This window comes from Bison bison, unplaced genomic scaffold (genome assembly GCF_000754665.1).
Source record: "Bison bison bison isolate TAMUID 2011002044 unplaced genomic scaffold, Bison_UMD1.0 scf7180017864271, whole genome shotgun sequence".
Lineage (NCBI taxonomy): Eukaryota > Metazoa > Chordata > Mammalia > Artiodactyla > Bovidae > Bison > Bison bison.
Window position 1 is genome coordinate 2,827,215 of NW_011494843.1, and position 27,744 is coordinate 2,854,958.

Consider the following 27,744-nt stretch of genomic DNA (forward strand, 5'->3'; position numbering starts at 1 on the left):
TATGGATGTGAGAGTTGGACTGTGAAGAAAGCTGAGTGCCGAAGAATTGATGCTTTTGAACTGTGGTGTTGGAGAAGACTCCTGAGAGTCTCTTGGACTGCAAGGAGATCCAACCAGTCCATTCTGAAGGAGATCAGCCCTGGGATTTCTTTGGAAGGAATGATGTTAAAGCTGAAACTCCAGTACTTTGGCCACCTCATGCGAAGAGTTGACTAATTGGAAAAGATTCTGATGCTGGGAGGGATTGGGGGCAGGAGGAGAAGGGGACGACAGAGGATGAGATGGCTGGATGGCATCACTGACTCCATGGACATGAGTCTCAGTGGACTCCGGGAGTTGGTGATGGACAGGGAGGTCTGGTGTGCTGCGATTTACGGGGTCGCAAAGAATCGAACACAACTGAACTGAACAAGTTCCCCGTTGGAGTTGATGATGTTGGTCAGGGGACCACATATTGAGAATCAGCAGTCTACACCAGACTATGGAAAGAATTGAATACTAATGTGAAGGAATTTGGGTTTTATCAAATGAAGTTTGTGTGGGTGTGTGTGTGTGTGTGTATGCTCTCTAAGTTTAACTCTCTAAGTTTTTAACTGGAATAACTTTACATCTTAAGAAGTACACTGGGGATTCAATAAAGGGAAATCTCCTGTTTACTCTATTGCCCAGCCCCCAAGTTCTCCTCCCAAAGTCACGTACATTTCTAGTTCTTTGTGTATCTTTCTATGATTAGAGAATAGAGGTAAGCACAGTTTTTAGCATCCAGGTACATAGAATGCTTATTTTTTTGTCATTATAGCAGTCTAGTAAGTGGACTACTGGAATTTACCATCTAGGGTATTAATGTTATATAAACTAAACATCTAGATCAAAGAATTAGAATTTTAGACATAGGTGGAAACTACAAATGAGGATACTAAGCCACTGAAATTTAAACACTTGTCCAAGTTCACACAGTTAAGTGGCATAGCGAGGGATCACACCCATGCTGCTGGACTCTAAACCCAGTGCTCCTTGCATTATTCCTCAGCAGTCAGAGGCCCATAGGAAAGAAGTGATTTATCCAGCTTTGCATAGTTATCAAATTTTCTGATTCCAGTCTTTCTCTTTGACCATATGCTATGATGGAATGACTTTTTAAAATATCCATTCAAATTTTTGAGCTTTCATTTTTTTTCTCCAAAACTACGAAGCTAACAGAGAGAAGGCTTAGTGTAGTTTCTCTTCCTGTGGAAGATCCTTTGCCCTTAGAGCACTGGAGCTCTTAAATGACCAAATATTGCAAAATATGTGACTCAACTATCTCATATATTAAGAAGCATCATAGGTCAATTAACAGTTTAGCTTTGAGATCTGATAACTTCTCTCAGCCTTTGTTTCTGCATCTGTTAATTGGGAGAAAATGATACACGTTGAATAGTGTTGATGGGGTCTTTAAATAAGAATACATGTAAAGCACCAAACATGGTAGCTGGCACAATGTGAACACAAGCAAAAAGTTGTTTATTACTATTTTCATTGCACACTCAGTTCTTAGAATGGCTGGAACTTCTAGGCACAACTTAAGATTTGACAACAAAAATAACCAATTTTACAAGTCATTTGGCACAAAAGTCATGGAATCTATTTCAGCTGTGAAAGACAGCTGAATTCTTTCAGCAATTTTTACAGTTGGACTATTAAAAACTACCAAAGATAAGTTTAATCTATGAAACATGCTATATGCAGAATGAGAATATTTTTGCTCACTGCAGCTGATCTTAACATTTTGGTGAGCAGAGTTCTAGATAGAATGTCTCATAATAAAATAAGACTCTGAAACCCTGCAATTGAAACTCTAACCCTTTGGCCACCTGATGCAAAGGGGTGATGGCCACCTGAGGCTGACTCATTGGAAAAGACCCTGATGCTGGGAAAGATTGAAGGCAGGAGGAGAAGGGGATGACAGAAGATGAGATGATTGGATGGCCTCACTGCCTCAATGGACATGAGTTTGAGCAAACTCCTGGAGATAGTGAAGGACAGGGAAGACTGGTGTGATGCAGTCCATAGGCTGCAGAATCAGGCACAACTGGGCGACTGAACAACAACAATAACTATTCCACCACTTACAAAATACTTTCTGCATGTGACCTGGGGTGACATTAAATAGTATTCTAATCAAATTTATCTCTATCCTTGAGCTAAACCTCTGATCCATCAGTTCTGAATTCCCTAAGAAAAGCAAAGCCACTGTATCATTATCATTTTTACTTCATGAAGTTTATCAAGGTGTACTATAAAAGTTTAGATTTGGCTTATGTTTTGCACAAGTGCTCCATTGAAGTGAGAATGTAAGTGAGAAAATGGCTGTCATAATTTTACCAACCAAAAAAATGTAGAACTGAAATCTTCGAAATTTTTCATTTTAGGACCATTTTACACTCTTAACAATCATTGGTAACCCTAAAGTACTTTTGTTTATATGGTTTATATCTATTGGTATCTATCATATTATAAATTTAAAAGAGCAGTTAAAAACAATTATTATTCAGTCTTAAATAACAATAATAAATCCATGACATGTTAATGTAGGTGACATATTTTTATAAAAGTATCTATATTTCCAAACAGAAACATTTAGTGAGAAGAGTGACATTGCTTTATTTTTTCAAATCTCTCCAATGTTTAAATTAATAGAAGGTAACTGGATTCTCATATCTGCTTTTGTATTCAATATGCTGTTGTATATTATTCTGATTAAGTTATATATATATATGTATATATATACATTCCAACCTCACATAGATATGTATTTGGAAAAGGGAGGGAGGAGTATTTTCACAGTCTTTTTGAACAATTGTGACTATTCTTTGATACTATACGAAAACTCAACAAGTGGTGGTTTTTTAGGGGATACAGTAATTGCAATATGGAATCTAAAATACATCAGTGAACTTTTCTTACTCTTCATACCAATACATTAACATCAACTAATCCTTTTGCACTTTGAATGAGTCTGTTTCTCATGTGTGAGTTTGTAGCTCATGCATTGGTCATGGAAAATGTTGCTTTACAGAATTAAACAGATTTTCCAAATGTTGATGCATTTCACAGACAACCTCAATAAATCACATTCATGATCACACCAGCGATATCAGAAAGCCTTTAAATGTATGGAAGCCGTCAAAGTTACAGTGGCAGATACAAATTTTTCAAAATTCCAACTTTTGCTTGATAGCTCAAATTTCACTGTTGGTAACAAATACTGTCAGTTGTTGTCCTTGAAGTAACAAAGCTCACTCTGTTCATTTTTGAGAAAGTGTCTACCAAACACCCAAGTCTGACTACCACAGTTTGTCAGGCAGTCTTCCTTTTTTAAAAATAGGCTTTAACTTTATAGCCATTTTAGGTTCACAGCAAAACTGAGCAGAAGGTAGAGATTTCTCATAGGTTTCCTACTGCTTTTTTTATTCTCCTTTTTATTGCAATAAAATATAGTATAGTCCATTTCCCTAACATTTCCATTCATGGCTTTATATGAATATCAAAACATCAAATTGTAGACTTTAAATATATGCAGTTTATTGTACATCAATCATGTCTATCAAAACTGTTTTTTTTAAAAAAGCTTTCTCCCCACCCCAAGTATACCCAAATCTGTTAAAATGTGGATTTATATAATTCTTTACATGAAATGTGGGACAAGATTCCTATAAAATGGCCTTACAAAATTTTAGAATGAAGATAGCTTATGGATTTCTCACTTTTGTTGTAAACAAAATAATTCCAAAGTATACATACATTTTTTCAAGAACTGTAAATCAAACATTAATGACAACATAAAATTAGAAATAAATCACTTTCAGATAAATGGAATATATTTTTTTCTTAAAAGGCAACAATGATCTTTTACCTTGAAGCTTTTTATGCAAGCTAAAACATGTTTATTTCCTTAAGTCTAAAAATACGTTAATGGAGACGGAAATGGCAACCCACTTCAGTATTCTTGCCTGGAGAATCCCAGGGACAGAGGAGCCTGGTGGGCTTCCGTCTACAGGGTCGCGCAGAGTCGGACAAAACTGGACTGATTCGACTTAGCAGCAGCATAGAACTGGGGGGCTGGGAAGGATGGCTAGGGAGGTGACAGCTTAAAGATATGGGGTTTCTTTTTGAGATGAAAATGTTCCAAATGGTGATGGTTGCATATATCTGTGAATATGTCTAAAAACCATTGAATCATATACTTTAAATGGGTGCATTGTATGATGTCAATTATATCTCAATAAAACCTTTTTTAAGTTAAAAAAAAAAAAAAACATTGCTGCTGCTGCTGCTGTCGCTTCAGTCGTGTCCGACTCTGTGCGACCCTATAGATGGCAGCCAACCAGGCTCCCCCGTCCCTGGGATTCTTCAGGCAAGAACACTGGAGTGGGTTGCTATTTCCTTCTCCAATGCAGAAAAGTGAAAAGTGAAAGTGAAAAGTGAAAGTGAAGTCACTCAGTCGTGTCTGACTCTTAGCGACCCCATGGAAGCAGCCCACCAGGGTCCTCCATCCATGGGATTTTCCAGGCAAGAGTACTGGAGTGGGGTGCCACTGCCTTCTCCAAAAAATACATTAAGTTTCTATAAATATCAAATTTTACTAACAATGTAATGGTAACATATACATAATGCAGATCTTATAAAAATTGATTTGATTTTGTAAGACATTCAAGTGAAGTTAGAGCTGCTACTCAGTCAAAAGCATCCAAATTAGTAGTATCTGGAAAATTACAGGCAATGATATAATTGAAGGTCTGGGTAATCACTTTGCTTGTGAAAGGGCAATGGTCAAGAATTTCTTATCATATTATATAGTTGGGTGTCGATGTAATGTTCACATATAAAACTAAATTGATATACACAAATATATAAGTAAATAAAATGTGGTCTAAAACGAGGTTAAATATGAACAAAATTTTTGAGATCTCCAGTGGAAAATGTGTTAAAGTAGAAAACTCAATATATTCTTTTGTCTCTGGCTTAGAGAAGCAGACTGGTATGAAACTTTGGCACTTACTTTCCGATTGTATTGGGTAGTATCGTAAGTTGATTGTCATCTACTTTTAGAGTAGTTAGTTTTTTCAACAACCCTAAAACAGAGAAGATGTATTAATACACAAGAACAGATTACTGACAGAAAATACAATATATAAAATACAATATACACAATATAATTGCGATGAATGTTTGTCATGATAATTGGCTGCACTCTGCTTATATCAACCGACAAACATATTCTCATGTCTAGTTCTGACCTTCCAGTTGCAAAAACTTCACTTACATCAGTGGGAGTTCAAGTACAATGATGGAGACAATAAAGAAAACATAGGGCTCCATAGAAACCGGAATTGGCGGTACTACTACCACATTTTCCTTTTCTATTATATAGCAAATGGACGAGATGAAATTTTTCAAGCCAGCTGTGATTCAACATTTAATTAACTCATAAGCACTAATAACTAACATTCCTGTTGTGACACAAATTGAAAACAAATCTGAATTAAACCTAATAATCAACGAATGGGTACTGAAGTACTGCAGTGTAGTGGTTAAAATATGGACTTGGAAAATAACAACATATAACTTCATACTCTTTCAGTTACCATAAATCCTTGACTGGGATCAGTAGTAAACACAAAAACCCTCAATTTTTAATATGTCAAGTAGAACTGGCTAATAATTGACATTCCAACTATTCATATTTCTCTAATTTATGCCCTTCATAAATTTCCTGCTTTATCTACTTCTATTGTCAGGGTATTAATGAGCAAAAACTGCAGAGTAATAGAAGAACAGCTTCCTTTACCCAGCCATAACAGAACCCAGAGTATCACTATGGCCTAAATAGCCAAAATCCAAGACAAAGCATTAACAGTGGTTGATTTTGGTTTTACATATGTTTTGCAGAAAACTTGTTCTGACGGATATAGTAGGTTCCATGGTCAAATGTGTTTGGGAAATGCTAAATTAAACAAAATCAACCAGATTTCTTTAATGAAAAATGTTAAGGAACTTTTAATATACTAATGTAGTAGGGTGACTCTAAAGTTATTGTGGAACTTCTGTGTGTGTGCAGAGTATCTTGTACAGTGGTGTTTCACAAACGTGCTCTGAGAAATGCTGTTACAGCTCATACCTACCCACCTCACGTATTTTGAGCATAGCTTAAAGGCAAAAAGTAAGTGACAAGCAGTCGAAATAAAGCTGTTGTTGCATTTGAAGTTTCAGTATGCTCAATTACATAGTCTATCAAAGCATGCAGAATCTCTAGTGAAGAGAAGTATCATCCCTATCAGACTGCTGTGAGAAAATACCTACAATATTTGGAGATTAATACATCCGCTTGTGCCCTTATGATACATGGCTGAACAGTGGCACCTGGGAAACAGGACAATTCTCACTGGGGTAGTTTATCTCTGAAATCTGAACACCCACTGCCTATTCATCTATGCTCAAAGGGTGACTGAATCACTTTAGCTTCTCTACTGTATATGTAAAAAACCATCAACCTTGGAAACATAAAGGAACTCTTGAGCTTGCTCATCAATTGTGTAAAGAAAACACAGGACCATGAATTACAACTAAATTCTTTATGAGCTGTAATTGTGATCAAACTACTGTCCCTGCCCACAGGTGGAGCCAGAGGAGGGCTAACGGTTTCCACATCACATGGTTGGGTTACGAGAACTTTTGCGTTGGGTTACAGAGGGTTGTGCAAACATCTTGAAGCCAGGTTGCCAAACAGCCTTTAAGAGAATCACAGTCCCCAGGTCTGAAGTAGTGGTGTGAAAATCTTGAAGCACGATAGGAGTTAAGGTCAAAAGATTGATGCAACAGATTTTTTTTTTTGAAATAATGGATCTTTTACAGAAGTTTCTACAATTTTTGGCAACCCATTCCAGTACTCTTGCCTGGAAAATCCCATGGACGGAGGAGCCTAGTAGGCTACAGTGCATGGGGTTGCAAAGAGTCAGACACGACTGAGCGACTTCATTTTCTTTCTGTAACTTTAAATGCTGAAGCAAGTTAGGGCTCCCTCCTTTGCTCCACTTATGTGAGCTAAAGGGACCATCATTCATCTGTGGTTTGGCTACTTTGTCATTCACACATTCCATACAAGGATGTGCTCTCTGGATAGATTCCAGAACTTCTGTAGTAATCTGGTTGTTCTTGGAATAGAAATAGGCCATCAACCTCAGCTCTGTTACTCATGACTTCCTCTGACAGATAATTCCTTTACTGCCTAGCTATTGATATATCTGTTTGGACTGTCTTCTACCCTCAGGAACCAAAGGTATTTTATATTATTTCTTCCTCAATTCTCTACCTCTTTATCTTATATTCCCAATTCAGATATACTGAAGAGAAAGGAAAAGGCGGTTTTTTACTATGATTCTGGCTACTTTCATATAAATATACAATAAGCAGCAGTATAATAAACATTAATATAATTTGTTATCAAATAGCTAATATTTATATGACATTTACACTATATATTAGAATTTTTGAAAGTCAAATTGCTATGTACTCATCAAATCTAAGATTATAATAATTATTATATTATCATAGTACCTAACATTGATTGAGCATTCACTGTATACTAAGTTCTGTTCTAAGCAATTATACATATATTAATTAATTATTTCTCAAAATAATTCCCTGATGCAGGTACTATTACTTTCCCATTTAGAAGATGATAAAACTGGGGCACAGAGAGATTAAGTAGCTTGCATAAGGTCACACAGCTAGTAAGATAGAAAAGCCGGACTCTGAATTCATGCAGCTTGACTGCAAAATCTGTGTCTTTAACCTCTAAGTGAATAAGATAAATTATTTTGGAAAGTAAATATATATATATTCTCCTTTATTGAGTTTGTCTGCTGTCCAAAGAAGCTGATTATTAAAGCTCTGCCTAGAAAACATAAAGTCCTCTTCATTTTCCCTGGAACTAGCACACTGAAAGAGACTCAGCATACAGGGTTGTTTATTGAATATATAACTCCATTCAAATACCCCACAGCTAAAATAGGTGTAAAGGAACTAAAGATTTTTAGTTCCTATTTCCTTTTATTATTAATAATACTATGACGTTTCTTATCTTTTATTCATTTAAATGTTGGTAGTCCAATAGACAACTCAGGTTCAAATAGAGAGGACAAGGTGTAATTTACCATCCAATCAGAATCAATAAGTTATTTTAGGACCTTTGAACAGAGTTCCCAGGTATTTCTCTTGACCAAGAAGGAAATTTTTCAAGGAAAGTCAGCCTTTCTACATATACAATCAGGTGCTCTGGCAACTCTGCAGATGAATAAATGTAATTTTCCCTAAAAGGTCAATAGGGTCCAAAGACAGTTCTAGCAGGAAGCTACTGACAAAGTTACCTTCTTCATTTGCGGATTGCTCAGCTTTCCAGGTGGCACTAGTGGTAAAGAACCCATTTGCCAAAGCAGGAGACAGAGAGATTTGGGTTTGATCCCTGGGTTGGGAAGATCCCCTGGAAGAAGGCATGGTAACCCACTCCAGTATTCTTGCCTGGAGTATCCCATGGACAGAGGAACGTGGTGGGCTACAGTCCAAGGGGTCGCAAAGAGTTGGACATGACTGAAGTGACTTAGCACACATGCATGCGCAGATTCTAAACGAAGATATTAAATACATAATACAACTTGCCTGTGCTGGTCTGCTTAATGCCAGCCAAGCATCTAATCTGGTATTTTCTATCATCTGTACAGGCTATTTTCCCCAGACTGGAAGGATAACTCCCTAGTCCACTTTCTTAACAGAGGATATTTTAAACAAATAGTTACATCATCTTTTATTTCACTATATGACCTTTTCATTTCCAGAATTTCTAATTGGTTCTTTTTTTTTTTTTTTATAACCACCTGCTCTTAGTCATCACTCCTGTTTTGTAAGTTATTGTTTTTATAAATATTGTTCTTCCTTTTATTTGAGAATCTACACACACTTAAAATAATTTTTTAGCTTGCTTGATAACCTTGATTTCCCTTGGGGTAAAATTTCTATTGTTAGAGTAGTTTTAACATTAGTTTTCTTTTAAAGTATTTGTTTTCATGCCCATTTGTGTCAGTGAATATTTTCTTACCTATGTTCACTCCTCCATGTCTGACACTGGTTACTTCCACCTGACCCTCAAGTTTCTGGGGTTTAGAACCAAGTCTTAAATTAGCAACTTAGTGCTCTCATTCAACCTGGATATTGCAAATTCTGTCCAAAGTAGCTGGTAATGTGCTGTAATTTTCAGTATTGAATCTGTATCTGATCTCTCCTTTCACCCTAGCTCTAGGTTCTTCAGTCTCTCTTAGCAGAAAAGCTTTTCCTTCCTCAATCCCCGTAAATTCGTATTCTCCTGTTATGCTTAAGGGTTTTTTGTTTTTTGTTTTTTTAAACCACTCAGGATCAGAATTTATGGTTACCACTTCTATTTGTGGTCTGGATCCCATCATGTCTGTAGGCATTACCGTGTTTCCATTATATCTCAGTTCCAGGTATATGCTCATTCTCTTTAAGCAAAGCTAAAATTATGTTATTGATTCAATACTTAAGGAGTACTTGCCATATGCCACCCATAATTCTTTGTATGGAGAAGAAAGTAATGAAGAAAATTATGTTCTTCTAATATAAATAGCTTTTTTTATTCTCATTATGCTTTTGAAGATATGGAGTGGTTTTTGAGTAAGGAGAGTAAGAAATGTATTTTTACCGGATGGCTATCTTGACCAGATGATCATCTCTAGCATCTTCATCAGAGGATGCTCTTTTATACCATTATATTTCCTTACTTTCTACAACATAAAATAGTACTTTCTAAGCTTATCTGATCATAAGTTTCATCTAAGATAATTAATAAGAATGCAGAACAGAGGGCTTATTACATACTTATGGGGTCAGAATATTCACAGAAAGAGCCTGGAAATGTGAAAGTGTTTAATTAAGCTTAAGATAAATCTTACAGAGGAGTAAGCTGAAAAAACACTGTTACAAAAATATATAACTATATAAATAAAAACATCATCAAATCTACAAAGAAAGAAAAACTAATCCGTTCTGTTAAAAGTAGTTTTCTCTATTAACCTAAAAGAATAGTGAAAATGGAAGCAACAAAAATTGGAGAAAAATTTTGGCTTGTGATTCAATTTTCAGAAGCATTAATACGTTCCAGAACATATGATAATCTAATTCAAGGAGTGTTAAAAACTATATTCCAAAATTAAGTAGTTTGATGATTCCTCTCCCATCTGTGTCCTCTCGTAAATAATAAGAGTAAGATAATTTATACAAAAGTTTACTCATTATTTAGACTCTTTCATTGTTACTCAGATAAAAATTTATGACAAAAAAAGGATTGAGTAGTTAATATATATTAACAGACAAATCTCTGCTCTTACAATTCTTGACAGCATGCAAAAGATGAGATGTCATTTTTAAATAATAGAACTATGAAGATATTTTATATATTTATCATGTTATTCTTAAATTAGAACAAGGTTACAATAAAATTAAAGTAGAATAGAGCAACACTGTGGATAGAAAGTGTTAGTTGCTCAGTCATATCTGACTCTTTAGGACCCTATGGACTGTATCCTGCCAGCCTCCTCTGTCCAGGGGATTCTCTAGGCAAGAATACTGGAGTGGGTAGCCATTCCCTTCACCAAGGGATCTTGCCAACCTAGGGATCGAACTAGGCTCTCCTGCATTGCAGGCAGATTCTTTACCATCTGAGCCACCAAGGAAGCCCATGCTACTGGTGATTCTATAGTGACGAAAGAAGACATACATAGTCATCCAAGTACTTAAGTGTAAGATAAATACTCCTTTTAATAACACTTTAAAACTTAGTAGATCTAAAATTATTTAAAGTATATCAGAAAGAAAAACACCAATACAGTATACTAGCGCATATATATAGAATTTAGAAAGATGATAACAATAACTCTGTATACGAGACAGCAAAAGAGACACTGATGTATAGAACAGTCTTTTGGACTCTGTGGGAGAGGGAGAGGGTGGGATGATTTGGGAGAATGGCATTGAAATACGTATAATATCATGTATGAAACGAGTTGCCAGTCCAGGTTCGATGCACGATACTGGATGCTTGGGGCTGGTGCACTGGGACGACCCAGAGGGATGGTATGGGGAGGGAGGAGGGAGGAGGTTTCAGGATGGGGAACACATGTATACCTGTGGCGGATTCATTTCGATGTTTGGCAAAACCAATACAATATTGTAAAGTTTAAAAATAAAATAAAATTTAAAAAAAAAAAGAAAAAAAAAGTATGTCAGTTTAGTAAGACCATTTTAATAGAGTATTTTGACAGCTAGAGTTACCATTTCATTCTAAAATATTGGTAAAATAATTTTTCATATTGGATAATGATTATGCTAATTTATTAACATCAGGCTAACAGTATATTCCCTACATCTGCAAACAAACTATACTGCTAAGAATGAGTATAGTTTGTTTGCAGATGTAGGGAATGCTTCATTGCTAAGAATGAAAACAGTATATTTGACACAAACATTGATAACAAAATATTATGTTCTCACCTATAGAGTCAGGCAACTGTTGCAACATATTGGATGACAGTAACAGGTCCTCCAGGGCTTCACATCCAGAAATGTCCATGTCAACAGTTTCTATTCTGTTTTTTGACATATCCAGGTATACCAACATCTTTAACTTCCCTATAGACTTGATGACATTGAGTAAACTCAGGGTTAGTGAGAAACTTTCAGGAAATACTTTAAAGTTGTAAAAACTACAACACTGTAAAATTAATTTCAAAAGAAAATGCAACAACAATAAGTATTGGTGAGAATGTGGAGGAACTGTAACCCTCATACATTTCTAGTAGGAATGTAAAATTATGCAGCCACTTCGGAAAACAGTTTGGCCATTCTGCAAAATGTTAAACAGAATTTCCATATGACCTATTAATCCCTAGGTACATGCTTAAGAATGAAACATTTGTCCACACAGAAACACAAATATTCAAAGCAGTGTTATTCACAACATTCAAAACATGGAAACAACTCAAATGTCCACAAACTGATGAATAAATAAACACAATGTGATAAGTCAATAAGCTGGAATATTATTTGGCAATAAAAAGCAATAAAGTACCAATGCATGCTACAAAATGGATGCACCTTGAAACAAATGCAGCAAAAGATGCCAGTCACAAAAGATCACCTATTGTAAGATTTTACTTATATGAATTGTCCAGAATAGATAAATCTATGGAATCAGAAAGTAGACTAGGGTTGCTAGAGGCTGGGAGGTCAGAGGGAAGGAAATAATTGCTAATGGCTTTCAGGGTTTCTTTCAGTGGTAATGGAAATGTTCTAAAATTAGATTGTGGTGATGTTTGTTCAATTATGTGAGTATTCTAAAAACCATTGAACTGTATACTTCAAATAGATGAATTTTATGATATGGGAATATATCTTGCAACATAGATATGTTAAAAGATAACAACAACAATCTCAAAGTTGCCAAAGACTTAAATGAATATAGAAAAAAAAGGAAGGAAGGATGGGAGAGAAAGTTGTCACCCAAACAATATATGCTGACATAATGATGCTTATAATTTCAAATGCATGAGAAAGGTAATAAATCACGATTTGAACTTTACCCTACTAAGCAGAATCAATATTTTGTTCATTCAACAGTCCTTTTTGAGGATCTACTACATACCAGAGCTTGTATTATATACTGGAGAACAATCATGAATATCTTAGCTAAGTATAGGGAGACACTTGTCATGATACAGACAAAGTCTTTCTCTTTAAGGTGCTCATACAATGAAGGAAACTGTCCAATAAACAAATAATTATAAAACCCTATGATATGTGCAATAAAAAAAGCCTGTAGAGAATGCCATAGAGGCACAAGGCCACAAATTGGCTGGAAGGCACTGCTTGTCCAGAAAAAGAGAATTTGTACCTGGAAGAGAGAATAGCGCAGAGAAGTGTGAAAAAGGGAGTATGTTTGAGGAAGAGTGGGAAATTCAAAGTTACTGAATATAGTGGTGAAGTTAAGCATTAGAAGAAGTCATCTGTTAAAAAGCCTTACCTTTCATGTGAGGGTTATTTGAACTCTATCTTATTGGTAAGGAGAGCTATCAAGGCTTTTAAGATGGTGAATAACATTATTAGATATGTGTTTTGAAATAATAATCTCAGGGAAATGTGAAGGGAAGATTCATGACTAGAGTTAGAGTAGAATTGAAAGGATCAGAAGGATCTGGAAGCTGTTTAGCTAACGAGATGAAAAGGACCTGAGTTAAGGAAGCAGAAGTGAGGATGAAGTGGGGATGGCTCAAGAAAAATTTAGAAGTGGAATGACTGGATTAATAACTGATTTCTGAGGACAGGGGTAGAATAAGATCAGATGGTGGGCAAGAGATAAACAATGGTTATTTAGCTTGGACATGAATTATGGGACTTACAGCAAGACCAAATTCTTCATTTTCCTTTTCTTTAAGGGCATATTTTGCAAATAAATGTCACACACATATCTGTTTCAATGGCTCACCTGCTTGTTTGTCTACCTATAACACTTTGCTATACTGTCTCTACTTATTTGACAGAGTATAAGCAAATAAACACTACATCAACAAATTAATTGCACAAGCACACACTTGGCACTGTGCTAAGTACCTTATATATATTACTTGATGCAATACTTTATGCTCTTATTGCTCAGAATGTGTTTTACACAGCAGCCGTATCAGTACCACCTGGGAGCGTGTCAGAAATGTGGAATCGAGATCCACTCCAGACCCACTGGATTGGAATCTGCACTTTAACACACACTAAAGCTTAGAGGTTAAGTAATATCACACATTGGGTTCCCTGAGAAATGGAGACAAGGAGAAATTTTTGAGAGAGATTCTTGGGATTAATACCAGTGAAAAGAAAGAAGGAAGGAAGGAAGAAGGACTGGGCAGGTGAAGGTAGGCTGTGATGGTTCTGAGGAATTACTCAGCTGACTCTTCAAGTAGTACTGCAGTTGTCTTGAGTAGCAGTGAAGGGGCCAGAGCTTCATACTCTTGCACTGATTGATCACTGAATTGGTGGTCTCCTGGAATACAGTTATAACCCTACATGAGAAAGTTCTCTTCAGCTGGGGAAAGTCCTGAAGAGGGTGGAGAGTTGCAAGCAGTGTTCCCAGAGGTTGAGGGAATAGAATAAGCTCTTCATTCCAGGAGGATGACACATGACAAGATCCACCACAAGTAACATTCCAACATTGCCCCGTTAATAAGGAGTGGAGCTAAAATTTCAAACTCAATTTTATCAGATTATAGACTATAAAGCCTATTGATTAGATTAGCAATTCCTGACCTCTAAATTGCTTATTAACACAGCTCATAGCTCTAGCCCTGCTTCTTCCCTTGTAGGCAGAGAGTGTGAACACAATCAGGGTAGGTGAATAGTTGTTAGGCTAGGAACTGGGTGTTCTGGATGAATCAGGCCAGAGGGCTGAGTTTCTTCTCATGCCTAGAAATACGTCACTTGGAAAAATATTTGTCACACTTCTTAGAGCTGTCCACCCCAAGGAACTATTATGCTAACTTAACTCATCTCTTCTGATGAGCACACAAAGAATAATATACGTGTTTATGTTTGTGTGTGTGTGTGAGGATTTCTTTTTTTTGTTCCTTTATCATGAGAAAATTTCTTTTCTCTTTGAAGCTTCCTGAATTGCTATCTGTAGCACAACTCAATATGTTTGTGTGAAGTTTCTAAACATCTTTTTTTGGAAGCAAAATAACACTTCAATGTTTATTTTTGAGTGTTTCTAAACCCTCACTTTGAAGTACCTTATAAAGGCAATAATAGCCTGGAGTGATAAAGGCCTTTGTAGCCCAATGACTCAGAGTTCTTGAGGATATTAAATGTTACTCCAACATCCAGACAAAGAGGGATCTACAGATGAGCATAGAGCAACAAATTAAAAAAGGGGAAGCCACTACAAGCAAACGGAGATATTGGAGTTTGCTGTTCAGTTATATTTTTATTGACTGATATTAGAGTGATAGCAAACAAATTTTTGATCATTATTTGCTTCTCTGATTTGTGAAAAGTAAAGTGGAAAAATGATAATCCAGGCTTCTAAAAGTATTTTAAAATATATTAGCTTAATGTATTATGGTATGTGAACTAAAAACAAAAGGAATGTGCTTTTTTCTCCTGTATCTTATGACTCAATATTTAGAATTAATCCTTCTGTGAAACTGATAGACATGGGCTAAAGACTGCATTCAAGCTTAGACTTTCAAGGCCAAATGTTTCTAGGTAATTGTCTAACAACTCTTTGCCAGCCTTAGGCATTCGAAAACCACACCTGTTTAAGGGCAGGAGGTGTAGGAGTATCCCATAAGTATTCCCATAAGAAGTGTCATAAAATATGGAATTCAAGTGTACTAAGTAAAGCAAGAAACCCAGTTAAAGATGGCAGTATATAAGAAAAAAATACTTTGTGACAGACAAATTAGACAGCACTATCTGTTTTACAGACAACTGAATCACTATCTTTACATTTAAATAATACATTAAATAATACATTGACTATGCAATTCATCAGGCTTCCCTCGTAATTCAGTTGGTAAATCATCTGCCTGCAATGCAGGAGATCTGGGTTCAACTCCTGGGTCAGGAAAATCCCCTGGAGAAGGAAATGGCACCCCACTCCAGTATTCTTGCATGGAGAATCCCATGAACAGAGGAGCCTGGCGGGCTACAGTCCATGGGATTGCAAGAGTTGGACACGACTTAGTGACTAAACCACCACCATGGAATTCATCTGCAAGGTTGGATTTTGGGAACAGAACCAGTGTGAAAAGTGGGATAAGCCCAATTCTCATTCAGACCTTCTACTGATACCCATAGCAACAGCATTTGGAGCATCAGGGTGAGCGTGAGCCTCTGAAGCTGGTTTGAATCACAGGTCCACCATTTACTGACTGTGTGACCTTGGCCCAGTCACTTACTCTTTCTGTTTCAGTATCCTCATCTATAACATGGAGTTGGTAATAAATTCTGCTTCACAGGGTTGCTCTGAGAATTCAGTGAGTCACTTGTAAAATATCTAGATAGTGCCTAGCTCCTGATAAATGCTATGTAAGTAGTTTTGAATAAATATATACACTGCAGGTATAAACTTTTCCCACTAGACATGCATTCTGATTTCCACCAACGTGATGGATGAGTTTGAATAAGCTCCAGGAGTTGGTGATTGACAGGGAAGCCTGGTGTGCTGCAGTCCATGGGGTCGCAGAGAGTGGGACACGATTGAGCAACTGAATTGAACTGAACTGATATACACTTTGAATATGGCACATATCAGTCTCTGCTATGTGTAGTAGAATATAGATTTGTCTCTTCTGTTATATGCAGACCCCTCAAACAAATACGCTCAAGGTCATTGAATATATTATATTTGTAACTCTGACATGAGCATGGTTTCTAATTCATAGAGGTGTATTTGTATATGGTTTTTAATAAATCAATAAACAGAAAATATGCATGCTTTTCTATTTTGTATCTGTGAGGATAATAGAAATGTATTCTTTTGGTGAGAGAAGAAAGTATATTTTCTCTAATCTTTTGTCAGATTTTATTCTTTATATGGTCCCATGCTTATTCAAAAGAGAATAGCTTCCTCTTCTTGCTTTTGCAATCATTTTAAGAAATGTTTAATGTCAATTCAAACAAAGAATCAAGTCTGGCTTTTGGAACACACATTGAAATCTCAATGGCTGAAGAATTATTCCACAACCAACTGTCCTGGCTACTTAACCCCATGCAAGAGTTTAGATTGGCTTTCACCACTGAGAGCCTTCTAGTTGTTTTTTTGTGTGTGGTGTTTAGTTGCTAAATTGTGTCCAACTCTTTTGTGACCTCATGGACTGTAACCCATAGGCTCCTCTGTCCATGGGATTTCCCAGGCAAGAATATTGGAGTGGGTTGTCATTTCCTCCTCCAGGGGATCTTCCCAACCCAGGGACTGAACCCATGTCTCCTGCATTGCAGGTAGATTCTTTACCATTGAGCCTCTTGGGAAGCCCTGGGTATGTATATACATGCTTATACCTGAGGGCACATGTCATGAGTGGCAAGAAACAGTGTTATATGGAAAGCCATTCTTTCACTGGATGGAAAATGAATGGTCACACTCAGTGAGTTGATTAGTCCACCTATGATTCAGGAGATATTACTGAATTTTCTGTTAGAGAGATAATTTGACTCTAACTTCCTATTTTTAACAAGTTATGTTCCTTGCGTTTTTCAAAAAATCAAATAGATCTACTTTAAATCACCTGAACTGAGAGAGAAATTTTTATCTTGTGGAAGAGCTCAAACAATATGAGTAGAAACCATTATCTAATTACCTATAAGAAGAAAATTGATTTTGTAAAACTAAGGCTTGGTATTATGTATAGCATTTTTTTCATATAACAATATAAATTTGTTCAGATTTGAAAAACAGTAAGTACAGAAAGAGATGAAATGTACTTCTAAGTGTATAAGAAAAATCTTTCATATATGTTACATACTCATTTTACTCACCTATAACACATATAACACTCGTAACACTCAATATTAAAAAACAAACTAGTGAAAAACACTTGATGGAATACTATTATCAAATGTTTAACTTTGAAATGAAAACACTGAGGTTTAAGATGCAAGATTAACCATTATCAGTTACAATTAATATACAACATAGATGCTAGATGACATGACATAATAAAAACTTACATACCCCAGGTAGCACTTGCAATGCATTATTATCCATCCACAACTCCCTTAAATTTTGTATTTGATCCAGAACTTCAGGCTGGGGGAGAAGTAGGGAGAAAAGAGAGAGGAGAAGAAAACTAAATTAGTCTTTTTCTTATCACAGTATAAGATGTAATTTATTGGATCTGAAACTTTTATTTGGGAATCCAGTGTTAATCCTTAAGAAATTCCAAGTTTAACATATCTCTTCTAGCAAAACTGGTATTCCCTGAGGTAGCCAACCTATAAGTGATGTGGAAACCATTAGAACAAGAATAATAAAAGTTAAAATCTATTACTCTCCCTTAACACTATTCTCTGCAGTATTTATCAATCTCTGTCTTCTTCACTAGAGTATAATTTTTTGAAGGGCACAGTAATATTCAGTTTTTAATCCCTGTGTCCTCAGATTCTCATTGTTTGCCATGGTAGTTGGTAAACAGTAGGTTTTTATCATAACACCATACACACAAACATCCTCTGCTCCATGATGTAATAATAGTATAGGAGCTTCCCAAGTGGTACAATAGTAAAGAATCTGCCTGCCAATGCAGGAGACACCCTGAGTCAGGAAGAGCCCCTGGAGAAGGAAGTGGCAACCCATGCCAGTATTCTTGCCTGGAAATTTCATGGACAGAGGAGCCTGGTGGGTCCATGAGGTTGCAAGGAGTTTGACACAAGTGAGTGAATGAACACACACACAATAATAGTACAAGACCCACTCATTTCTTATCTTTTCATTTACTCAACAAAAAATTATTTGTTGAATAATGGGGAGGCCTACTATGCAAAACATACAATGCAGGATTCACAGTTATTCAAAGCTAGTCCCTGCCTTGAAGTAGCTGAGAAGCTAATTGGGGAAATAAATGTATATAAATAACAAAATCACAAGGCATCATATGGGGGAAAAGAATAATGTAGAGAAGTTCAGAGAAAAAAAGAGACAGAATATGATCAAGAGGTAACATACTGTGCATAATATATACTTTAATTCCAAAATTAGAAGCTGTCTCTAAATTCTATCTCCTGGGAAGCAGACTATTCAGAGGGTAGGCTGCTATTGCTGCCAGCATCATTTCTTGATTTATGATGACCTCTTCCTGATTTCTTTCCAGAAATTATCTCCCCTGCTCCCACTCTAAGGCCACCTGCTTCCCTTGAAGTGGATTCCTTTTTTTTTTGAAACCACTCCAGGGAATTGACAATGGCCAAAACTAATTACTGCATTATATTCATCTACCCACAGGGTTTGGCTCAGGGATCCATCAGAGCAGATAAGAAGCAATGGTTCTCTGATTGGGTTTTGTCTTTGTTTAGTTGCTAAGCCGTATCCGACTCTCTTGTGATCCCATGGACTGTAGTTCGCCAGGCTGCTCTGTCCATGAAATCCTCCAGGTAAGAATACTGGAAGGTTGCCATTTCCTTTTCCTGGGGATCTTCCTGACCCAGGAATTGAACCCATGTCTCCTGAATTGGCAGGCAGATTCTTTACCACTGAGCCACCAGGGGAGACATCTCTGACTGGGACTTGGGGAAAAGACTCTTGCTCTTGTCTGCTGGATTTGAAACTGGAAGCGTACAGTTCTGGGGGCTTCAGGCACGAGGTAAGAAGGAGAGCCTGTTTGAATTAAGATGGATCCTGATGGCACCATTTAAGCTTAGAATTAAGCCACACCTTGTTGTTAGTCACTCAGCTGTGTCTGACTCTTTGTGACTCCATGGACGACAGCCCGCCAAGCTCCTTTGGAGAACTCCATGGAGTTCTCCAGGCGAGAATGCTGGAGAGGGTTGTCATTCCCTTCACCAGGGGATTTTCCTGACCCAGGGATCAATTCCCGGTCTCCTGCATTGCAGGCGGATTCTTTACTGTCTGAGCCATCACCCTAAGTCAGATTTTTTTTTTTTTTGTCTCCAACTAAAAAAAAATTATCACTGAAATAAGATACAACCATAGTTCAGTAAAATTAGAGACCTAATGAAGAAAGCTAGTATATTTGATAGGGTATCAGTGGAAAAGAATGGAATGGTATCAATGTTACTACTGGACTATTGATAATTATGGGTCAGTAAAATACACTTCAGAGACTTCTGGACTACTTTGGAGATAAGTTTCTGATGCCTTTAGCCTGCAAATGCAATGGAACATGGTGCTATTCCTGAGAGAAGTTTCATTTGTAACAAGGATCAAAATCTAAAGTTTCAACTTGGAAAATAGTTAGGACTACATGAGGAAGGTGGGGGGTAGATTTTTGTATAGGAAAATATTCACACTATTGCTTAGCTCATGGGGAACAGGGAGTGAACTACTCCATTGGAAAACTCTGTCTCTGTGTCAGTCATATGGCATAATTTTTCTAAGCTCAGGCATCATGCAGACTTTAGGGGAAGAGAAAAAGTTGCATACCTTAGTTCACAAGTTTATGGAATAAGACAGAGGCTAGTGTATAAATTTGAAACCATGAGCATTATTCAGGAAGTCTAGCTGTGCTGTGGTAACAAATTAATCCTGAAATCTCAGTGGCTTAACAAACAGGATTACTTACTCTTATTTTGTGTTCACTGTGGGTTTCTGTCCCCCACCAACCAGTCCTGTGTTACCACCAAATCAAGACTTTCAGAAGAGTCAAAGCAGGGAGAGGGAGTATGAAAAACTAGCCACTGCCCTTACAGATCTCAGGCTGGCAGTGACACTTATTCACTTCTTCTTATAGCTCATTGTCTAGAACTGTTTATACAGCCTGGACCTGAGTTTAGAGAAGGCTGGGGAATGTGGGAAGAATTCAAGGAATATTGGGTGACTACTAAAAGGAGTCAGACACAACTTAGTGACTAAACAACAACAGCTGCCCTTGCCACACAGTGATACCCTATGAAAAAAACAAAATGACAAGAATGAAGACATAGTACTTTCATAATTTAGTTATCCCCTAATTTTATAAGTGTTTATTAAACTGCTTCTCAGTCCAGGTACTTCACTAGAGTCATAATATGTGTTATGATCTCTGCCTTCAAGGAACGAACCCATGGTCTATTTCTTGAGCAAACATATAAAGAGCAATTATGTGACATTATGGGAATACAAAGAAGGAGAGGTCTATAATGCCATAGTATCAAGGGAAACCAGACATGGATTCCTGAAGCTGAGATGAGAAGGAACTGGTCAGAAGAAAGGAGAGGAGAGGAAGCATATTTTAACATGAATCAGAGTGGTGAGCAACAGCAAGATGTATTCAGGGGAACCATAGGCAGTTTGCTTTACTGAATTGTCAAGTTTAAGATGGAGTAACTAGTGTAAGCAGCAGAAAATCAGGCTAACAAAAGAGGTTGGGTCTGTCAAGGCCTCACCTTTTGTTAGGGAGATAGGAATTTATCTTATGGGTCAAGGAGCATCACTAAAGGTTTTCTAAGAGGAAGTGATATTTTATATTTATCACTCTGCATGCATGCTAAGTCACTTCAGTAGTGACCGACTCTGTGCGACCCTATGAACAATAGCCCAACAGGCTCCTCTGTCCATGGATTCTCCAGGCAAGAATACTGGAGTGGGTTGCCATGCCCTCCTCCAGGGATCTTCCTGACCCAGGGATCAAACCCATGTCTCTTATATCTTCCACATTGGCAGGCAGGTTCTTTACCATTAGTGCCAACATCCTTTTTGAAAAATGAAAAGAAGGAGCCAGAAAAGTTTATTAGGACTAGTAATAAAGAAATAATGAGAAATAAAGAGAAGTTGGATTCAGGAGACCTTTAGAAGATGTACATCCCCCAGTTACACAGCATATGATACTGACAACTATGGAGGTGCAGAATATGGAGGTAGGAGCAGATTTATGAAAGGGATTGGATGTGTGTTTTTTAAAAATTTATTTATTTTTAATTGGAAGGTAATTGCTTTATAATACTGTATTGGTTTCTGCCATACATCAACACAAATCAGTCACAGGTACACATATATCCCCTTCCTTTTGTATCTCCTTCCCACTTTCCCCTCTGGAACCTCCCTCCAATCTCCCACCCCTCTAGGTTGTCACAGAGCACTTAATTCAGTTTTGATCACGATTAGCTTAGGTTCCTGTGAGACATAGATGGACACGTCCAGAAATCAGTTGGCTATTAAAATCTGAAGCTTACAGAATAGGTCTGAGCTAAGGATGTTCAACTGAGGTATTTTGTGGAAATAGAACTCTTGTGGATGAGCTCCCTATGGGGAATGTGAAGAGAATCAGAGGTACAGGTGACTGAGAAAGGAACACTGTGGATACTAATACTTGAGAGTTTAAAAGAGGAAGTGTCACTGGCAAAGCCCACTAAAAATTTCCAAGAAATAAAAGTAGGATCTGGGTAGTAAAATAGAACCTATTTTCCCTTTGAACTTCATCTTGTTACACTTCTCACAGAGTGTCACCCACAGAAGCCTTGCCCCAGGCACTTCAGAACAGAGTTTTCTAGTGTAAAATGGCTGTACCAGTTATGTTGAATACCTCATCTTGGGGCATGTGCAGAGACATTGCCTCTGGCACTGTGATATGGAGCCTAAAGCAGCACATCTGTGCCCTCTAGAGCATATGCTCTAGAGTGTGAGCTCCACCTCTTCATTCCCTGATCAAAGAGTAAAACTTTCCTTTGCTCCTGAGCTGAACTCGTTCTTGTTCTATTGGCTGGAAGGACACCAGGCAGGAGGACCCTTGTTGGGGTCCAACTGGAAAGGGTCAGTAACAGAAGAGCAAAATACAGAAGAAGGCAAGAAGAAATGGAGCCCAGGAGAGTAAGGGCTTATTAAAGTCCCATGAACAGAGTTGTGTTAAAATAAGGAAGTGAAGAAGAGTATCATACACTGGAGAGGTGTCCAGTAAAATAAAAGATGAAGATGGGAACTCAGTTTTGGAAATAGTAACATACTGGTAAACTTAGTGATAGTAATTTCATGAGATAACTATATTACAGTGGGTTGAAGATAAATAATATGCAAATAAATGGGGACAGTACAGATAGAATATTCTTTGTAAAGTCTGGGTGAGATGAGAGGAGAGGAATTGAGGAGCTAGGAAGAAATTGAGGAAGCTGACAGGAAGATACTAGATGAGAATGGTTCATACTGGAATCGTCTGAAGGGAATCAAAGAAGAAACTGAGGGGAATCGGAAGACCTCTATCAATGATCACTGTTATTTTAACTTTTGGGGGAGCCAGGTGGGAGACTGACAATCTAGGAAAAAACAGAAGAAGGGATTTCAGGTTTCTATGAGGCCAGACAGAGTGTAGTAGGAGTGAAGGATTGAGAGAAGTAAAAGGATAAGAAATTAGAATGAGAGAGCAGAAGTTAGGAGGTCAAGATTGCTGAAGTTGTTTCAGGCAATGACAAAATTCAAGCCGTAACCCTGGGTATTATGACACGTTGGTGTGTGTGGGCAAGGGAGAATGCTGTGGAAACATAAGACCTTGCATGATCTCTAAGGATCTGGGTAACCTTTGGTGGACTACATAGCTTGCTCCCTTGGCTGTGCCAGGTAAGGTGAAAGTGAAAGTGTTAGCTGCTCAGTCATGTCAGACTCTTTGCAACCCATGGACTGTAGCCTGCCAGGTTCTTCTGCCCATAGTATTTTCCAGGCAAGAATACTGGAGTGGGTAGTCATTCCCTTCTCCTATAGGTTCTTCCCAACCTGGGGATGGAACCCAGATCTCCTGCATTGCAGGCGGATTCTTTACCATTTGAACCACCATCAGGTAAAGTGTCAGATAAAATTGACCAATAATACCTCTAAAATATCTCTCATGCTGGATTCTTCTGGGGACTCTAGGCATCTAAGACAACTCGGAGAGGGATTACTGACGCTAACCTATATTTATACTTTATTTTAAAAGCTCCATTTAATTAACTTAATAACATAATATGGTAACAGTAGTCCTACTTTACAGATGAAGACTCTGAAAATAATTTTCTGGGGAAAATAAGAATAGGTGGATAAGGGTTGTGTAACTGCAGCTGGGATCATAACTCAGGTCTCCTGGTTCCAAAGATGACATCATGTTACAGCTTAAAACTGAAATTCTGAAATAATGAAGAATGCTGGTGATCACAAATGCCCAATAAAGAAAGTAAAGCATATGCTGGATTTCTAAAAAGCAGATAATGTTTTCATTACTGGATGTTATAATAAAATGTGTCACAGAGGAAATCTCAACAACTTCCTAATAAAAGAAGAGACCAAATATATTTAGCAGATCAATATATAACCTTGCTGAAACAACATAAAGATGCAATGATATCTCATGATCAATAGACAATTTTGAAATGGATCTTGGAACTAAATTAAATGGCTTTCACCCAACCTAACACATAAATTGCTTTTTATTCATACCATTTGATTTCATTCTCAAAGTCAATTGTTTCAGTTAAAAATGAGTGAATTAACTGAAGAATGGCTTGGCATACTTCATGCTCATGAAGGTGTTGTGAACTGGACACTCACATAACTCCTTTAATGATTATAAATTAGTGTAGTATTTTAGGAAAACATTTTCAAATACATATCTCATGTTATGAAAATGTTCACATTGGTTTTGGGGCAGTTATATCAATAACCTCAGATATGCAGATGACACCCCCTTATGGCAGAAAGTGAAGAGGAACTAAAAAGCCTCTTGATGAAGGTGAAAGTGGAGAGTGAAAAAGTTGGCTTAAAGCTCAACATTCAGAAAACGAAGATCATGGCATCCGGTCTCATCACTTCATGGGAAATAGATGGGGGAACAGTGGAAATAGTGTCAGACTTTATTTTTCTGGGCTCCAAAATCACTGCAGATGGTGACTGCAGCCATGAAATTCAAAGATGCTTACTCTTTGGAAGGAAAGTTATGACCAACCTAGATAGCATATTGAAAAGCAGAGACATTACTTTGCCAACAAAGGTCCGTCTAGTCAAGGCTATGGTTTTTCCTGTGGTCATGTATGGATGTGAGAGTTGGACTGTGAAGAAGGTTGAGCACCAAAGAATTGATGCTTTTGAACTGTGCTGTTGGAGAAGACTCTTGAGAGTCCCTTGGACTGCAAGGAGATCCAACCAGTCCTTTCTGAAGGAGATCAGCCTTGGGATTTCTTTGGAAGGAATGATGCTAAAGGTGAAACTCCAGTACTTTGGGCCAATTCATGCGAAGAGTTGAGTCATTGGAAAAGACTCTTCTGCTGGGAGGGATCGGGGGCAAGAGGAGAAGGGGACGACAGAGGATGAGATGGCTGGATGGCATCACTGACTCGATGGACATGAGTCTGAGTGAACTCCAGGAGTTGGTGATGGACAGGGAGGCCTGGCGTGCTGCGATTCATGGGGTCGCAAAGAGTCGGACATGACTGAGTGACTGATCTGATCTGATCTGATCGTACTAAAATTATCTGAAACATAAAAAAACCTTATTGTAGAAAAATTTTATTATAGTATAATTAATAATAGTAAAAACTTAGTCACATTTTAAATAAACAACAGCATAAGAAAAGAGATAACCAAATTATGATAAAATCATAAGTTGGTACAGTGTATAACAATGAGAATGAATTATCTTTTTTTATGTAAGATATACCTTGCAAATAATGTTGAATGAAAAAGCAAGCATGGAAAATTTGTATAACACAAATCAGCATAGATTTTAAAGTGTTACATATTTATGAATACATATACATACAATAAAAATAGTAATATATAGAATACATGCACACAAAATTAAAAATAGTAATTGTCGTGGAATTGGAGTAGAATTAAGAGGGAGACTTTTACTTGGGGTCTGTTGTTGTTGAGTCAGTCAGTCATGTCTGACTCTGACCCCACTGACTGCAGTATGTCAGGCTTCTCTGTCCTTCACTATCTTCCAAAGTTTACTGAAACTCATGTCCGGGAGTTGGTGATGGACAGGGAGGCCCGGTGAGCTGCAGTCCATGAGGTCGCAGAGTTGGACACGATTGAGAGACTGAACTGAACTGAACTGATGTCCATTGAGTCAGTGATGCCATCCAAAACATCTCACCACTGTTGTCCCTTCTCCTCCTGCCCTCAACCTTTCCCAGCATCAAGGTCTTTTCCAATGAATCAGTTCTTGGCAAAAGAACCTTCAGGTAGCCAAAGTATTGGAGATTTAGCCCACTTCAGGTGGCCAAAGTATTGGAGATTTAGCTTCAGTATCAGTCCTTTCAATGAATATTCAGGGTTGATTTCCTTTAGGATTGGCTGGTTTGATCTCTTTGCTGTCTGAAGGACTCTCAAGAGTCTTCTCTAGCACCACAATTCAAAAGCATCAATTCTTCGACACTCAGACTTCTTTATGGTCCAACTGCTACATCCATGCATGGCTACTGAAAAAACTGTAGCTTAAACTATATGGACCTTTGGCGGCAAAGTGATGTCTTTTTTTAACTTGCTGTTTAGATTGATCACAGCTTTTCTTCCAAGGAGCAAGCATTTTTTCCTTTTTCCAAGGAGCAAGCATTTTGTGGCTGCAGCCACCATCCACAGCGATTTTGGAGCCCAGAAAATGAAATCCTTTACTATTTCCACTTTTTCCCCTATTTCCCATGAAGTAATAGGACAAATTCAGTCCAGTTCAATTGCTCAGTCGTGTCCGACTCTGCGACACCATGCACTGCAGCACGCCAGGCCTCCCTGTCTATCACCAATTCTTGGAGTTCACTCAAACTTATGTCCATTGAGTCAGTGATGCCATCCAACCATCTCATCCTCTGTCTTCCCTTTCTCCTCCTGCCTTCAATCTCTCCCCAAATCAGGGTCTTTTCCAATGAGTCAGTTCTTTGCATAAGGTGGCCAAAGTATTGGTGTTTCAGCTTCAGCATGTCTTTCCAATCAGTCCTGAATATTCAGGACTGATTTTCTTTAGGATGGACTGCTTGGATCTCCTTGCAGTCCACAAGACTCTCAAGAGTCTTCTCCAACACCACAGTTCAAAAGCATCAATTCTTTGGCACTCAGCTTTCCTTTATAGTCCAACTCTCACATCCATACATGACTACTGGAAAAACCATAGCCTTGACTAGATGAAGGTTGGTTATAACTTTCCTTCCAAGGAGTGTCTTTTAATTTCATGGCTGCAGTCACCATCTGCTGTGATTTTGGAGCCCCCCAAAATAAAGTCTTCCACCGTTTCCCCATTTATTGGCCATGAAGTGATGAGACCAGATGCCATTATCTTAGTTTTCTGAATGTTGAGTTTTAAGTCAGCTTTTTCATTCTCCTCCTTCACCCTCATCAGGAGTCTCTTTAGTTCTTTACTTTCTCCCATAAGAGGGGTATCATCTGCATACTTGAGGTTTTTGATATTTCTCCCATCAATCTTAATTCCAGCTTCTTGGTCTACATTGTTTTATTTCCTCCCCCTCCCCCCAAATCTAACTCAGATACAAAAAATAGTTAACAGTTGTTCCTTTCAGTTGGCAGTTATTTGATGTATTACTTTGAAATTTTTATATTTGCTTTCATTTTTTAAAACATTATAAAAAATATGATAAAATCATAATTTTTTTCTTCATAGGCATTTTTTCTGTGTTTTCCAAATTCTATAGTATATTGTTGTTCAGTTGCTAAGTCATGTCTCTTTGTGATATAGGCATTAATTTAATAAAAAAAATTAGAGAACATTTCAGTGTCTTGTCTTACATTTACACTTACATACACCACTATAGTATTAAGTGACCTTATTTTTATTAGTTGAAGTGATCTAAGAAAATGGTTACATCAGTTTTAACATAAATAGAACATACGGTTTCCATTACTACAACAAATTCTAAAAACTCCTGTCATGTATATGCAGTTTACTCTGTTCTCTTTATTTGACTACAGGTGTTACTTTTATTCCACTAATTTGGATAATAGAGTTTGATTATATTTATTTATACCTCTAT

General features: G+C 37.4%; 1 protein-coding gene across 1 annotated transcript in view; it reads right to left on the bottom strand.

Moving 5' to 3' along the window:
• LRRC7 (leucine rich repeat containing 7) overlaps positions 1 to 27,744 on the bottom strand; it is a 386,330-nt gene that overhangs the window by 137,015 nt on the left and 221,571 nt on the right. The window contains exons 7-9 of the mRNA XM_010848760.1: positions 17,825 to 17,899; positions 11,599 to 11,743; positions 5,042 to 5,114 (exon numbers count right to left, since the gene is read on the bottom strand). Of these exons, the coding sequence (XP_010847062.1) occupies positions 5,042 to 5,114; positions 11,599 to 11,743; positions 17,825 to 17,899 (293 nt within the window). The remainder of the gene's footprint in view (positions 1 to 5,041; positions 5,115 to 11,598; positions 11,744 to 17,824; positions 17,900 to 27,744) is intronic.